Source organism: Phalacrocorax carbo, chromosome 2 (genome assembly GCF_963921805.1).
Source record: "Phalacrocorax carbo chromosome 2, bPhaCar2.1, whole genome shotgun sequence".
NCBI classification, from domain to species: Eukaryota; Metazoa; Chordata; class Aves; order Suliformes; family Phalacrocoracidae; genus Phalacrocorax; species Phalacrocorax carbo.
Window position 1 is genome coordinate 122,747,282 of NC_087514.1, and position 16,464 is coordinate 122,763,745.

The 16,464-nt window shown below is 35.4% G+C and overlaps 1 protein-coding gene across 2 annotated transcripts in view; it reads right to left on the reverse strand.

Moving 5' to 3' along the window:
• The window catches only part of STT3B (STT3 oligosaccharyltransferase complex catalytic subunit B), a 476,425-nt gene that overhangs the window by 17,399 nt on the left and 442,562 nt on the right, over positions 1 to 16,464 (reverse strand). The window contains exons 2-6 of one of the 2 annotated variants that reach the window (XM_064444218.1): positions 12,832 to 12,940; positions 10,732 to 11,019; positions 8,942 to 9,007; positions 5,727 to 5,826; positions 1,038 to 1,136 (exon numbers count right to left, since the gene is read on the reverse strand). In XM_064444218.1, coding sequence (XP_064300288.1) covers positions 1,038 to 1,136; positions 5,727 to 5,826; positions 8,942 to 9,007; positions 10,732 to 11,019; positions 12,832 to 12,940 — 662 coding nt within the window. The remainder of the gene's footprint in view (positions 1 to 1,037; positions 1,137 to 5,726; positions 5,827 to 8,941; positions 9,008 to 10,731; positions 11,020 to 12,831; positions 12,941 to 16,464) is intronic. The other variant, XM_064444219.1, reaches the window with a different exon arrangement.

The window sequence follows — 16,464 nt, forward strand, 5'->3', positions numbered from 1 at the left end:
TGTTTAGAGTTTAACGTTAAACCATAACTTGGACATGATTTTTCTGTTGTTATTAATTTCAACATATATAATCAGATCAATCCAACAATTAGTCCATTCAAAAGTGAAAATTCACTCAAGTGTATGGTCTTTCTTCAATTTAACAATAAATTTGAGGTACACAATCTTGAAATTCACTACCTCAACTCTTAAAGAAAGACACAAACTCTACTATTCACTAAATGAATGTAAAATTCTTCAGGTGTAAAATGTGGTTTGATAATCTTTACTCTTTCCATTATATTCAGACTGTTGAAAAAAATCGCAATTTTTAAAAAAAAGTATTTTTCTGGTATATTTTAATGATATTCCAATTGCTGTCCCAAATACATTTTGATCAGTGACTACACATAATAAAAAAGCCTGATGAATCTCAGAAACGGAACTATATCACCCAAACAGCATATACAATTAAACATAAACCTATCAGTCTTAGTAGAGGTTATTGCTGTCAAGAAATCAAGATGTCTGACTGTTAACAACTACTGAAAAAATCAACTTACTTCAAAGAAATAATAATAATAAAAAATCAAAGATGACTGAAATCAGTTATTTAAAAATCAGTCTCCTGATTCATAATTTAAGTCGTTTGTATTTAACCCGCTTTGAAAAATTACAGAAGACTATCAACTCTAAAACCAAATTGCTCAGTAAAAACTGTGTTTACCAATAAGGAATGTTTCAATCCTGCAATGCTTGAAAGCAACATTATATTGCAAAACAGTAGAGATTATAAATGTTTAAAATAAGTGCTTGTCAGAATGCGTAACTGATCCAGTGCTATGGAGGCATTTGACCTCCACTAGCTCACACAAAGAAGGATAAATGTGTCAACTGGAAAGAAAACTTCCCTACAGACGCTAAATATTACCTCTTTTTCTTTAACAATTTGTTTTGTTAGCATGTGTTCTTTCCAATACAAGGGAACAAAGCCACAAGGGTTTGAGGTTTTCCTATGCTAAGCAGGTTGTTTGGAAGCAGGTATTTAATTTCCTTACCTGCAGCTGCCATGTGTTCACTCGTCCTAATTGGCTGAAATCCCACAAAAGGTATCTGCATCGATAATATTAACCCCACAATGTAGAAAGTGCTATATGCTAGGAAAAAAACAGAGTGAGGAGAGGGTAGGCAGAGAAAGGTGGGAAGAAAATGAATACACACATTTCAGAAAGTATTGGTTCCATAGCAGAGCCCGTCCTCCCCCAACTTCAGTGACACTGAAACAGAACCGTATCATTCTAAACATTTCAGCCATCCTAACTACTTTTTCCTCCTTTGACTAGAATAAACCTGCTTATTGCATCCAATTTTAGAGGAAGTAGCAAAGTATTGTTGTTCCTAATTGCATTGTTTTTTCTCCTCCTAGGGAAGTAAACCATCTACCCAAGATGCTCTGGCTCGAAATAGTTTTCTCTTCCCGTCTTGTTTTCGCAGGTCATGGGTTGGGGAAGAGCTCTCAGATAACAAGTGACAAAAGAAGCTTTCTATATGAGAAGAAATTGAAGGGACCAGACCTCAAAGAAGCAAAACATTTCAGAGTCCGCTACCTATGTGGAAAATGCAGAGAGGTGTATGCTTGCTTGTTTTTTAACTCAAGAAGCTGAAAAGCAACAGAATTAAAAATTACTATTACGCACATCACTATTACGCACATAGATCTATATCAACAATGGGGACTAATAAGCCCCAGAAAGAGGCCAAGAACATTATTAATAGTAATATTAGTATTATTAATATTAATTATTATTATGTATGCACTGAGAATAATGTACTTCATTTTGACAGAGTTTTGGTCCTCAATATTCCAGGGTGAAGGAGAGAGGGGAGGGGAAGAGAGAAATACCAACTCGTAACCAGACTCATGGCTGTTCAATCTGAAGTAACCAGCCAACTTAAAGTCCAAATGAAGTTCTGTTCCTTCAGCGGCAAACAGCAACAATCCACCTCCCAGAATTTTAAACACTCCTACAAATCATAAATCACTGTCTTTGTTACAGCCTTGATCTTACGAAGACATTTCTTTCTCATACAATCCTTTACTAACCTCCTTGAGAACAGGTTTGGGGATCGCATCATTTACCAGTGGTATTGTTTCAATAGCACCAGGAGGTGGGGGTGGGTATGATTGTGCTCCCAGGGTACTGTATGCTTTCCAAAAGTCACAGAAGTGACTGTGATGATACTTCCAACCACTTGTTGTCTCCGCTGGCGTATTCTTTCAAGCATCTGTATTGCACTACTTGGCCTAGCTACTGATCTTTCTCTCTTACGTCACTGAAATAAATTTTTGCTGTAGGAAGCTCAATTTTTGAAGAATTGACTACAACATAAATCATTTATTGTACCATGAAAGTTTTGCAACACTGCCATCCTGTGGAAGTTCAATGATTGGCATAAATCACTACATTTCACATTTGTTAGACCATTGTAAATCATCATTTTTAAGCCTAGTCCTGCAACAGTTATACTTTCTATGCCCACTTTTTCCAATCCACCCCGCCACCACCCCCCATCCCTTAGTTACACTTCTTTCAAACAGCTGTCACATGTGTCTGCCCGGTATTGAAAAAATTCTGGCAATTCACACAGCAACACAATTTTTCTAGGACCTCAGATACACGAAGGTGATATATCATCACAAACTTTCCATGTTCCTTTACATTCTACTGTGTGCACAGTCTGCAAAAACATGAAGTTAATTTTGATTCCTGCAAGCTACTCTCATAACTGACTAGATCAATAACAAAAACATTCTGACCTACTGTGAATAAACTCATTCTACAAACAATTTTAGTTGCAGTACACTGCACAAATACAGAAATAACCTACTGAAAAACTTCTCCAGAGGGTACAGTCAAATACCAGACCACATACTTTCAATTAACGGATTATGATCACCAGAAATAAAAAATAATCACCTGAAGTTTTAGAAAAAAAGACATAATTGATATAAACATCTGCCTGCTCACTACTTAAACTATAAAATCTGATACACAGAACAAGAAATTATGGAAATTAAGTTTTAAATTCTGGAAGATTCTTAAGTGTTATTGATATTAAATATTTTGAAAAGTATACAGAATTTAAAAATTGTACATGAAAAAAAAAATCAGATTGAAGTGAAAATTACCAAGTCTCTAGTGTGCAAGCATGACAGATCTATATTGGTACCTTTCCAACTATAAAACCATTCACTTTTTAAACATATGCTAAACTGCAAGAGAACCTACAAAGTACAAGAATAGAAAATATCATCAATGTTCCTGTGTCTGAATAAAGAGGCTTTTACCTATACAAGTGCTGCTAATACACTGGAATCATAAGCACTTGTTCATTATTAAGCTAGCAAGATCTGAATGAAAGATACAAACCACTGTCAAGACAAAACAAAACCAAATCCAAACAAACAAAAAAACCAACCAAACAAACCCAAAACAAAACAAAAAGCCCAAACAAAAAGCTTTCAAATATAGGCAGCATGATCACCACTGATACCAACTGGGTCAGATGTTATCTGGCTGATAAATTTATCTGCCTGCAAGCTATAAAATATTTTAAAATTGGGAAAAAGATCATGCTCTGGGAAATTTTTACGCATTAAATGATTCTGTATTACATTGCCAAGCGTATTAGATCATGTCCATTAACCTTTCCTTTGGTGTATGAACACCCATGTGAAAAATACAGAGCAGGAAACCATCACTACTTTTAAAAACCTGGTGCTACCAAATATTGTTATCTACATTTAGGTTATTACATTCGATTAAATATTAATAATATGTAATATATGCAATATCAATATATGTTATTAATACATTAAACCCCCAGAATTCTCAGCAATAGTAATGCAGATTTTACAGGTACTGTCAGCTGACAATAGCTTACAAAAGTTTTAGCTGCAAGTTGGTAGTTTTTTGAGAGCAATGAGACTGCTGCAGGCACACTAGCAATTGCATATGACAGAAACTCCAAAAATATCTTTATTCTCCCTACTTCAGTGAGCTTTTGTAAACTCTTCTCCCTATCTGAATAGGTTGGAAGTGAAGCACACTTTAATTTCCTTCTAGAAGTGCTTGAATGTTCTTACCTGCTTTACAAAAACATCCTGTTAAACAAACCTAGAGATGTACAGAATTCTGTGTGTAAGGCTTCCCATGAAAGCTTAATTTAAAGCCAGCAGTTGCAATGAAACACCAGAGCAGCAATCACATTTTCATTCTGAGAACTCTGCTGAAGTACATCTCCCTCACAGCTGAAGGGCAATATCATCTCAAAACACTGTAGCTATTTGCAAAACAAACATCTGCCAAAACCTTTAATTCATAAGAACCTGCAGTACTATTTTCCCCAGATGAGTTCAAAGACTAGTTTATCGAAAGCTGAGAAAGCACGAGTACTTATTCTTCACTGTTTCTGGTTAGCACATCACTTCAGGATTTTATAATTAGTAGATTTCATTTTCTCTTGCATAACTCAGAAATTGGAAAATGAAAATATTCAAATAAAACCATTTTAAAAGCAGAACAAGATAAATTACCTTCCCCTTAAGCTATGAAGAAGTAGTTAATGAAGAAGTTAAGTAACACTAACATTAAAAATTGAAGGTGTGCTAGAGCTCCTTTTTTAAAGAAGCATTTCCATTTCTGAATTACATAAATAGATTAACAAAACAAGCATGAAACCCATATTTATAGTTTTGGTAACAAAACCGAACCCGAGTAAATATTATAGTAAATAATAGTTCAAATATATAAGTAAATATTGTAATTTCTTTAGCAGGCACTAAAAAAGCATTAAAATAACTAAAAACACAAAGATAACAGTGTTAAAATGGGTAATGAAAATATATTTACAAATATGAAACAATCTGTGATATTGCACTTCAGCTGATACTATGTTCTCAAATTATCTTTTGTAAGATACATTAGGGAGTCAAAAATGTTCTAGCTAACTTATAAACCTTTGAATATCGGAACTGCATATTATTCATTTCATTCACACACCTACACCATGGTCAACTGATTTGACTGGTAAAGTCTCTGTAAAAACAGTTTCCAGAGTATTTAAATGTCAGGCAAATCAGTTAAGAAGTCCCCTAAGATCACTATTCATACATTCCTGAAACTGGAAGGAAGGCTGACCCATTAACCCAGTAAAATCTTAAGGATTCACAGGGAGCAGACAGACTCTTACACTACTTTTTAGTCTAGGTTTATAAAACATACATGGCTGCTGAAAATTCCTCTCAGTATATTTTCATATATGTCACAACACACTATATGTTTGCGTAATTTCTGCTGCACAACTTCTTAAAAATAGCAATTGTTTAACATTCTAGGAACAGCCAAAGATATGAAACATTATTACAGACGCACACATAATATATATATATATTAAAAAATACATTAAGTGGATTCTACAAATATTAAACCATCCAATTTTTTTTAGTGCACTAGAAAGGAAAAAATTAATTAGCAGCTAGATATATGAAACTTTGGAAGACTATGTTTTAACTCCTTATTTCCATGTTGTAGAAAGTAACTGACTATAATCAGTAATCAAATTAATGCAATGCAAGCTGATATGCAATTACTTAATTCCCACTTAATACAAAACACATCAGTATAATTAATTTCATCTCTCACAATCCAGCATTTGAGAATGACTGTTCAACGAACAAAACTTACCAATGTAGACCCTCCTGCTGTATCGCTGCATCAGCAACAGCACAAACACATGCAGTGGAATAAGGTTGATGATGAAAACATAGCCACCCCATGCAGAGACCTACGAGAAAGGGAAGAGGAAATTAGGTATGAAGATCTCCGCAAATTCTTAGGACAGACAATGCTGGATTTATACATCCTGATGGTCCAACAAGAAAACACAAACCCCATCTAGACAAGCAGTCAGAATTACTAGTAATATCACCAGAAACTTTCTCAATATTTATTACAAAAAAAGAATAAACCCAACAAAACCGCCACATATCAAAGTATTAACGACTTTTGAAGTGGGCTGGTAGATTTTCAAGGCTGTCCTTCCTATACCACATCCTCCTCCCAGGCTAACTGGTCACACTGGCAAACAAGAATGTGATGCTGGGGGCTTTTCACCATGGTGAAGGTTGCAGCGCAAGGCAGCAGTAGGACTCCACATAGGATACAACATTTTCTTTTGACATACACATTTAGCACTGTGCTCTACACTTCTTGGTGGGGAGAGGGAACAGTATCTCCAGCCAGAGAGGAGAAAAGGAGCAAGGTACACCTCTGGGAGCAGAACTCCTGGAGGAGAGCAGCCAGTGCAGGCTGCAGTGTAAGGAAAGGAACAAAAGGGAGGGGGTGGATGCGCAGGGAAGCAGGGCTGAGAACTACGGAATGGGGTGAAACATCATCATGGATATTGTAGTAGCAGCAGCACTTGAGAAGCACTGATATGATATAGTTATAACTGAAACACTACAATGTTATCAATACATCACTGATTGCTGGTTTAGATAAAGATTTAATGAGCTATCGTTACAATGCATTATCTAAATCTCTAACATATTTAGAAGGGCTAATGTTGACTAGACAATCTGTATTTTAACACATGTCCTCTTGTCAAATTACAGTCTAGACTTCTCCCATATGTACCATGCCTACCCTAGATCTTCATTTTTAGAATGCACTAGCTAACGCGGTGTTCACTTTAATTGTACTTTAGGGCTTAGATTCATGTAGGTATTTTTAAAGCCCTAGAATTCAAAGAGAAACCCAAATGACTATGCTGTATAGAACAGATTCCAAAACAAGGATGAGACCAAGTACTGATTCTTGATAATACTGCTACAAAACCCAGTGTTTCAAAATTTGAGTAACTGATTCAGAATATGTGAAATGAGTAGAAATCTTCTAAATTTTCTAGAAATTCATTTCAGATTATCATGATCCTATTGCCAAATTACTATCATGAAGTATCATAGTTTACAGAGGTAAGTTTATTTATTGAGAGAAAATATTATATGAAGAAAGGTAAGGCAGAATAGAATAAGCACAAATGTGCAGTTAGGACACTGTCATATTTAGGGAAAGACTTGAATGAAGCAGGTAGCAGACAGTTCGTATGGACCAGAGACCTGCATCTCTAATTATCAAAATATTAAACCAAATCTAAGCACTGAAGATTGTACTGAACTGATGATGCACTTTGGAACTTTTCGAACAAAACTGAAGCATCCCCATGGACTGGCAAAAAGAGTGTAAATATGCTATTACTCCTACAAGGATTGCTTAAATATAAAGCTTTGTTGTATTTTACCTCTTTGTCACAAAAAGCTATCTGAAGCAGAAGTTGCTGGAGTCAAATGCTAAAAATACAAATGCAGGAAAAAACCCTTCTCCTTATGGAATGTAATGCAAATTACCACAGTGAGTTAGGTATGTATTTTAAGCAGATTTAGGTATCAAGAAAGATTTCTGTCAGTCCATGCAATATCCACTTCTCTTTCAAGGAGCTGTTCCCCAAACGCCCCATGCAAGAAATGACTCTTACTACCTCAAAATTGTGATTTGATTTAATTTTCAACTTACACTGAAAACATAACTAATTCCTTCAGAGAAACAAAAATGAACACTATATAACAAATAGTACAATTACACTTTGTCCTAAAAATAAAGACTATGGTATATAAATACAACAATTCAAAAAGTTACTTGCCTGATTTTTACTGCACATAAGTCTGTACCAAACCTACAGGATCTCTTCGTTGTAATGCTATATAAACAGCAATGCTATGGATAAAGTGGCTGTTTATTTAATCACTTGGCAAAAAGGAGAAGAAATGGAGGAGGAAATAAATGTACCCTTAACAGGAGATAGCTATCCTCTTTAGCAACATATACAGGGCTATTATTAGTATTAAGAGCAAAAATATTCCAGAAAACCCAATGAACATTAAAGCTAGAGGAAATCTAGGCAGCATCCAGATAACATCTAAATTAATCTTGTACTTTAAATTAAGGTATGCAAAACAGTTACTAAGTTCCTTTTTCTTGCAAGCCTAGTTACCTGACTGTAGAAAACTAATATTTGAGACCTCAACCTTAACTGACACCAAGCAATTAGCCTACTGCCCCACCTCTGGCTACTCTGAAGCTAATTTATTTTTCATATAGCCTAAAAAAAACCCCAAACAACCCAACGAGTTTATTGGTGAAGAAAGGACTTTTGACTGATTCATACAGGAAAATTCTTTAAGTCTAAGGTTTCAGAGGATGGAGGAGGGGAAGAATCAGTTCCCTCCATTTTGCTATTAGTTTTATCTCCTCAATTTTACTACTGTTTTTCCCCTCTGTTAGCCCTTGCGAACATCTCTGCAATAGCTTCCATTCTTATAGATCAAGAATAAAAAGGGACTTTATGATTGTTTAATCTGACATTGAATTCATTTAGCAGTTCTGGTGGTAAGCTTTACTTTATGGCATAATTGTACCCGGAAAAATAGCTTTCAAAGTTATAAATGTAACTTTGTAAATTTTTATCATTATTATTGCATTTTAGTAATAATGACACACAGACACATGAATATCAAAATTCCACCTTAATTCACCTGCATCAAAACAAAAATGCCACTGAATCAGGGAACCTATTCACAGCATAGGATAAATTTGTAAATAGAGCTATTACACTAAGAGTTTTTCCAAAAATTATTTTCACTGTGTTTATTTAAATACTTTAAATGCCAAAACATTTATTATGCCTTTTTACTCATTCATTCAAGGTTTTAACAGCAATATGATGCAACAATTTTACATTATGGCTCCAACAAAGATTAAAATCTCCTTCTGTTCCTCATCAACATATAGATTACGTAAGCCCTACTCAGAGAGTTTAGCTATTACACATACAAAAGGCTTACCATGTAGAAGTAGGACAGACAGCAGCAGATTGTCCAAAAGACCGACCCAGTTTTCACAGACTTCACCTTTAAAAATAACCAAGTTTTTATGAATGACAAAAACACTGGACAATATTACAAAATTACATACCAAAACAACTGTCAAAAGAACTTCTTTAGCACATATCAAATTATTTATTTGTATGCTTCTGAACTAATGTCCATAAAACCAAACCACAAATGCAATTCATTCACACACAAAACAGCTTATACCTATCTCTCTAGTTAAAGCAGAGGCAGGATGCAATGCAGCTCTGCATCATCATCTGAGGTAGAAGAGCAGCTGCAACACCTCTGTGCTACTTTCCCATAGACATTACACCACTCTATAATTTAAGTGTAAACTATCCATGGCTTGCTTTAGCTATCATCAGACCCAACTCTGCAATTACAGATAAAATTGCTATTCTGTAATTTTGGAAAACTCGCTTAAGGTTAATGAGAGCATCCAGATATTACTAAAGATTTAGTGGGATCCATAAACTGGCCCAGGAGTATGATTTTGTCCAAAACTGATGGTGGTGATTGAGGTATGGGAAAATAGGAATGAAAAATCAACATTAAATAAAGCTAGAAAGTTATCTATAAAATATATTTGATTCACAATTCTGCAAGAGTTCATGCAAACATCATTGCACTATCCAGTTTAGCTAAATACAACTTCCATAAGAACAGATAACCGCTATGTCCCAGATGTAATAAAGTAACAATGTAGGTTGATTCTATTATTGTTATCAAACACAGTACACCTTCACAGCTGCAGTTTATTCTAGAGGGCAGATTTTAAAAGCCTGCATTTAAGTAACACCAGTCACTCAGTCATGAAAAACTTGCATTCCCTTCCATTATACTCATGCCAACAATATCCCAAGTTTGAAATATTCTAAAGCTAAAAAAAATTTGTGAGTATGCATCTGCTTATGAAAAGTAGAACTCTTGACAAAATCATGGGAAAAGCTGTAATGACCATGTAACATACACAGAGACACTCAAAAAGTATATGGAGACAAGGAACACACAAGGGACAGTACCTTAACAGTGTCTATGCTGAATTAGCAACATAGTTATGCTATTTGTGGTATTTCCAAAATAGATGCAATGGTCCAGAAAAATTCTAGCTTGCCCAAACTCCTTCATACAAAACTGCATTACAGATGCAATTCTACATACAGATCAAGCAGTGACAGACAAGCTGCACCAGCAAGCAGGCTAATTAGAAGACATCAAACTATGTTTTTTTAAGCATGCAATCAATATTAATATCTTGCTCTAGACAACTCTGGGTGTTTAATTTGGATGCTTAAGTCAAAGTCTAGACCCTCTATACAGTCAACAGCTTCACCAGAAGACAACTCAAAGCATTTTATATTCAGTCTGTTGTTTTTCACCCACCAAATAAGGAGGCTAAAGTTTGATGCTCACATAATACTAATACCTCCAAACTGAAAACCAGAAACAACCCTCCTGTTCGCTTTAAATTTAAAAAAACTCATCATCATTATTATTACTACTACTACTACAGGACACACATACTTCAGCTGAACTTTACTTTTACATAGCAAACTGAAGAGCATGATTATGGAGTGGTTCAGATCATATGACTTCTCAGTACTTGCCTGATCAAGAGCCAAGGGGAAGAGGAATGAGAGGGAGGAAAATAAGATTTCAATGGATTCTAAGAAAAATCAGTCATTTGGTTGGAGGAGGAACCAAAAAACCTTTCCAAAGCAGAAGACTCAGCAATTACTTACCCATAAATAGTATGTGAACTGCAGTGCAAAAATAGCTATGCCTTCATTGTCAAATGATCCTGCTACTGATCGGGATATGTAACCTGGAACTATGGCAATAAAACAGGCAGCTAAAAGCCCTGCCCCCTGGTTCCACAGTTCTCTGGTGAGCAGGAAAGTAGAAATAGCTGTAAGGCCGCTAAAAACTGGTGCTAGGAACACACATACATCTCTTATATGGACTGTCACATTAAGCATATTTAAAATCCAATGTATAAGGCCTGCTGTCACCATCAGTCCTGGGTATACCTAAAGGAAGGGAAAAAAAAACCCACTAGATTACTGCAGAAAATGATCATGGTAAGGTTATTTGCATATAATTTGCAATGAAACAGTCATTTTGTAAGCTGATACAAGCAGTGAGTAGGTAACGCTAATGGAATTATTTTAATACTACTTTAGTCATGTTTTGACAACACTGCTGAATACCAGAGGTTCTTTAAATTTTATCCAAATGCTAACAATTACATATAATCCATTTTGTAAATGAACAAACAGCATACAGATAATATCCTATCTTGCCTGACATTTCCCATATAATGAGAAGAACTTGTCATTAAGGTATGGAAGCAGAAGCTAAAGTTTGCAAGAGAATTTGAAATAAGCTAACAGTTTCAAGAAAAAAAAACAAAACACACAAAACCAAACACACCAAAACCCTAAGAAAAAAAACAAACAAACCACACACCCAAGAAGAAGAAACCTAACATTTCCCAGCCCTATCCATTTTCTTCCAAAATATACAATGCCACACTTTCACTTCTTGTTGATGCCCATTTTTTTTCTCCGTGGGTAACAATATTTTTTTTTAAGCTGAAAAGCTGACAGTCAATTGAGCATTACATATTTGCAAGATGTCTGTAGACATCGTTGGATGTGAAGGATTAAAATAAAGTCCTATAAAATTGAATTAAGATGCCCTCCAGGAAAGGTAGCATAGACTTACACAAATCTATTGAACCCATCATAGATTATTGGAGAACATTAAAATATTCTTAATAGGAATTCTACCCTCCCACATTTATCAATGTTAGAAAAATCGATATGTACTAGAAAAGTTAATACGGACTTCACCTGCCTTAGTTTCTTTCAAAAGCTAAGAAGGGCATTGTACTAAATTAAATTAACAGATGACAGAATCTTCCCCTGCACATATCCTTGAGAACTGTTTTTCAAGATAAACTATTAAAACATAATATACCATGTGACTTGCAAAATAATATATGTAATCAACATTTCAATTCTATTTCCTACGGGTTTTTACTTCATGTAAGACAGGTATGGAAAAACCATAAATATATATGTTACATAAAAAGAGTCTCAAGTATCTCTAAGGTGCTAAAATAAAATGGGAATCTAATTGTTATATAAAGACTTTGTCTATGCTTTTAAATAGTATGTACTACAATTTTAAAGTTTTAATGCACCATCACACATTAAGTAACATGTGGCTGTGCTGCTTATGTTACTAAAGCTATTCTACTAATAAATGGTATTTGTATTCTGATTTGATAATAGTTTTGTACACCTTTCCTGTCTTGTAACTTGCATCAACACCAATCTTACCTACTCCTGATGCTTCATACAGGTGTCCTGCTGATTCAGTTTCAAAAGGTCTTTTCCGAGTGAAATCCTAACATTTTCCATACACCCTTGAAGTCCACTCAAAATGTACCATTGGATTAAAACTTGTGCCTTAAGAGTTTTAGATAACTGGTTTTTAAAAAAATTTATTTTTTCTTTTTTCATTTTATGTACCAGAATTACAGGAGTCGTAACACCCTTATTTATTACTATTAGGAGTTCATATGTATGGAAGTAAAACATATTTCTGTATTTACTGTTCACAGTATGCTGTTGGATACAGACTAAAGCATATTGACTTACTGTCTTAGTTCCTGCAGCTAAAAATTAAAAACATATTGCCATTTCCTTTGCAGCAATTTGACAATTAAAAGCATATTAAGATTCTCCTTTTGACAACGTTTAATTTGTACTGAAAGGTCAAAAAACCACCACCTTACTGCAAAGTCATCTTTAAGTTATCATTACAATACTTACAGTTCCACCTACTATTCTTCCCAGTGGATACCATGCTCTTTCATCAAACCAGTTTAAAAATTCATAAAACCCATGGGATGCAAGATGATGTGTTGATCTGTAGTTAAACCTAGAAAGAAATGGAGGAATAGAAGGGGCAGGGGGAGAGGGGAGAGATAAAAATCAAGACCCTAAGTTTTAAGCATACCTTAAGTCACCTGTTTTCCAAGACCTAGAAAGCAATCGAACTTCAGCATCTCATTTAGGATATAAGTACAAGGTCCTCTCTAAGTAAATTACTAAGCTGACAGCTACTAGTCACTATATTTTCTTCATTTCTATAGTCAGCGCATATACACAGATGAAATTTAAAATTCTGGTTTGGGGTTTTTTTTTTGTGAACATTAAGAAGTTTTTTATCGCTCTGACAAACACTCCTGTCATTTTCTGCATTCCTTTTTAAAGCTAGTTTTCAAATGTAGTCCATCAGCCAACTATTTATCACATCCAGAATACCAGTTACGCAAAATTAAGATCATGGAAGAATCAATGCAAGACTCCCATTCTGAGACAGGATAGCTACCCCGTACATCTGCTGCTGCTCTACTTCATGTAACATTGAAAGGTGACGTAATGTAATAATATGCAGAGAGAATGAGTCTATTTACTCACGCTATCAAACTAATGGCCTTGACATATTCCCTTCTTTCCATCAATAATACACACAATGTGGAATCTATGTAGATGAAGCTTCATCTTCAAAGTTTGTACATTCTCTGCTGCAGAAAATTCCTTGTAGAACAAAAGCCCTCCCATGCATACCTTCAGTTCAGTCTCCCACACTGCCCATATACCATTAAGAAACATAGATGGATTGCCATCAAGGCATTAATCTTCCACTTTTCTGGCACGTAATTTTTCCAACTTCTCAAATTTCAGATAATTAGGTATTGGACTGCTGTGAGAACAACTGCAGTGCATGTTACCCTGAACTGCAACTCTTTCATGATCATTCAAAAGCCAAACTAAGAAGGCTGTAAAGTTCTGTAGAGAAAGTTTAGGCTTAGAAAAGCCTGGGTGAACACTGCTTCTGAAACAAGCAACATCCGCAAACCCAACCCTCATAGTAGATTTTCTTACTGGAATTTAGATAACAATGTGAAATTCGTTCGTTAAAGAAGTATTAAAGATTATATTCATTAGTTAAGAAGTTCAGATGACTAAATGGAATACCATAACAGAACAGGTTAGATGAGCAAACCACCACGAAAGACTTCCAAAGACAGTTAGTATTCAAGACTAGAAAAGCTTACGTGTATTTTTCATTTTGGCTATTTCATGAAGGTATCCACTTGTATCAGTAACATGTATCACTTCTAACACAGATTTTAAAACTACTTCAAATTCTTCATATATCTAGGATTCCCAAAATATCACAGGTTTACTTTGAACTAATTCATTTAAACAGAACAAAGCTAATGTCATTCAGGACTGTAAGATCTATCAAGTTTCTACTTGTTTAATCAGTACAAGTCTAATATCTGAAGTACAACCACACAGAGGTCATGAGCAGATTTCTTCATCTACACAGTAAAAGAACAAAAAGAATTGAAATTCAAGTCCAGATGTTACCAAACTTGCATGTTTCCACTGACTGAACTATCACAGCATCAGACAAGTGACATTGAAAACAAGTAAATAAAAAAAATAGAGTGCAGTATTTTCAGGAATACTCTCTTACATGTTAAATAAGCAGCTATATAGGATACATTAATAAAACTGTGGACTTTCAGAAGTAGTCAGTCATGTTTATATAAGAAAATTCACACAAACATCATTCTGACCCAGAAATCTTTGTATCAAACAGCAATGTGACATTTGTTTCTAATAAGCCTGCAACTATTCCCATTTGACTAGATTTCTAAATAGTAATTAATTCTCCAGTTCTGAACTGTCAACTATAATGTTATTTATGAAATGCTGTACCTGTAAAATCAGCCTCTTATCTTAGTATAGCAAAGTCTGTTGTTAATTTGTTTAGTGCCGAGTGCCTGCAGCACACTACAAGACAAAGCAGGAGCTCCATATTGCACAGGACACAAACAATCCAGCCAGCTATGGACTAGACTTAAAATGCACTGAAAACCCAGCCAATGTTGTTATCCTAGAACTTTAAAAAAGAAACAAGTTATATACTAATATGGATTACTTTCACATTTTTAAATCATGACTCAAACTCACAGAGGGTACAAAAGTATGACTAATGTTTACTTTCAGAGCATAAAAAGATTAGTTAAACAAATGAAACAGGCATGAAGAATATATATTGACATTCTCCTGGTGTTTCCAACTAGTAAAGCTTCATAACTGACTTCAGAAGGATGCAAACAACCACCTTGTGCTTTGGCAGCATCCCATTAAGTCTTTAATAAGAATGAATTAACACCCAAAATTGAAATGCAATGTATCAGCATTCTACTTCTACCACTTAAGAGGTAAGAATTTAATTTTCCCTTCTAATATACTTTTGGATAGATACAAACCTATGATTCCCTTCTTTGAAAAAGTGATTGATTCTTTTGTCACAAATGAGAGCATGCAGAGATAGCTGGGCATGTCTTCACAGCAGAAATTATTATCAGTACTACAGGTACATTAATTCTTCATTACAAGATGACCTATAGGTGAGACCAAGAAATAACCTTCCGACCATAAAAACTCAAAAAATTTATTTAGAAGCTTAACTATAGCACCTCATTTTGCCTTAAAACAAAAAAAAGCTCTCACTTCACCTCCCACTAAGTAACGTGCAAACAAAGTTAAAAGGTAAATATAAACTTACACATACATAAGGAGAAGCTTGACGAGTCATGCTGTGTATCAAAGCCAGCTTCAGGCACTGACAAAGTGGCAGCAATGAGCCGTGCACCAGACAGAGTATGGTCTAGCAATCATATGCTGCCAGTATTGTGCTTGATACGGCTTACCCACTTCATAGCACTCTACTCCTTTAGAAACAAGCCTGAACCTCACAAAAACTGTTTCCCTTTTGGCCAGAATGGAGAGCGTAGCAAGTATCACAAACCAGTCACACAACCTTCTCACTATTTTGGTACTTTAAAAATTGTGTTTGAAACGCAGCACAGTGGTAATCTATTTCTACAGCAGCATTGTCACAGTATCTACCACTCTCTATAGGTCTCACAGGGGTGTAAAACAGCCCTGTTAAATATGAGAAAAAGTGTCACCTTTGCCTGTGCCCGCATCCTGGAGATGTTGGGGCTGCAGCTGAGGGACGAATCGGAATGGTGATAAGAACAGCCAGTACTGGGTAGGGGTTGCATTCCAGGCTCGGGTGTCACTGCCTTCCCCAGTTCTTCCACCGCCAGCAGCAGCAAGAATAGGTGATATTTAGGGTTTTTATCCAACCGTCTTTCTGACTGGCTAGACATTAGCCAAGGAGACACAGGAACTTGAGTATGCTGCTGGTTACAGTGACGAAATAGGATGCAGTATTATGGGACAGGACCAGACTGAAGGAAAGGATCCCTTTTTTTTTCCTCCCACCCATCTAATATCAAGGTATGGGAACTGTTCACCCACCTCCCAAGATTCCCTCTCATCCTCCCTCATCCTTTTGAGGCGAGTCAATTT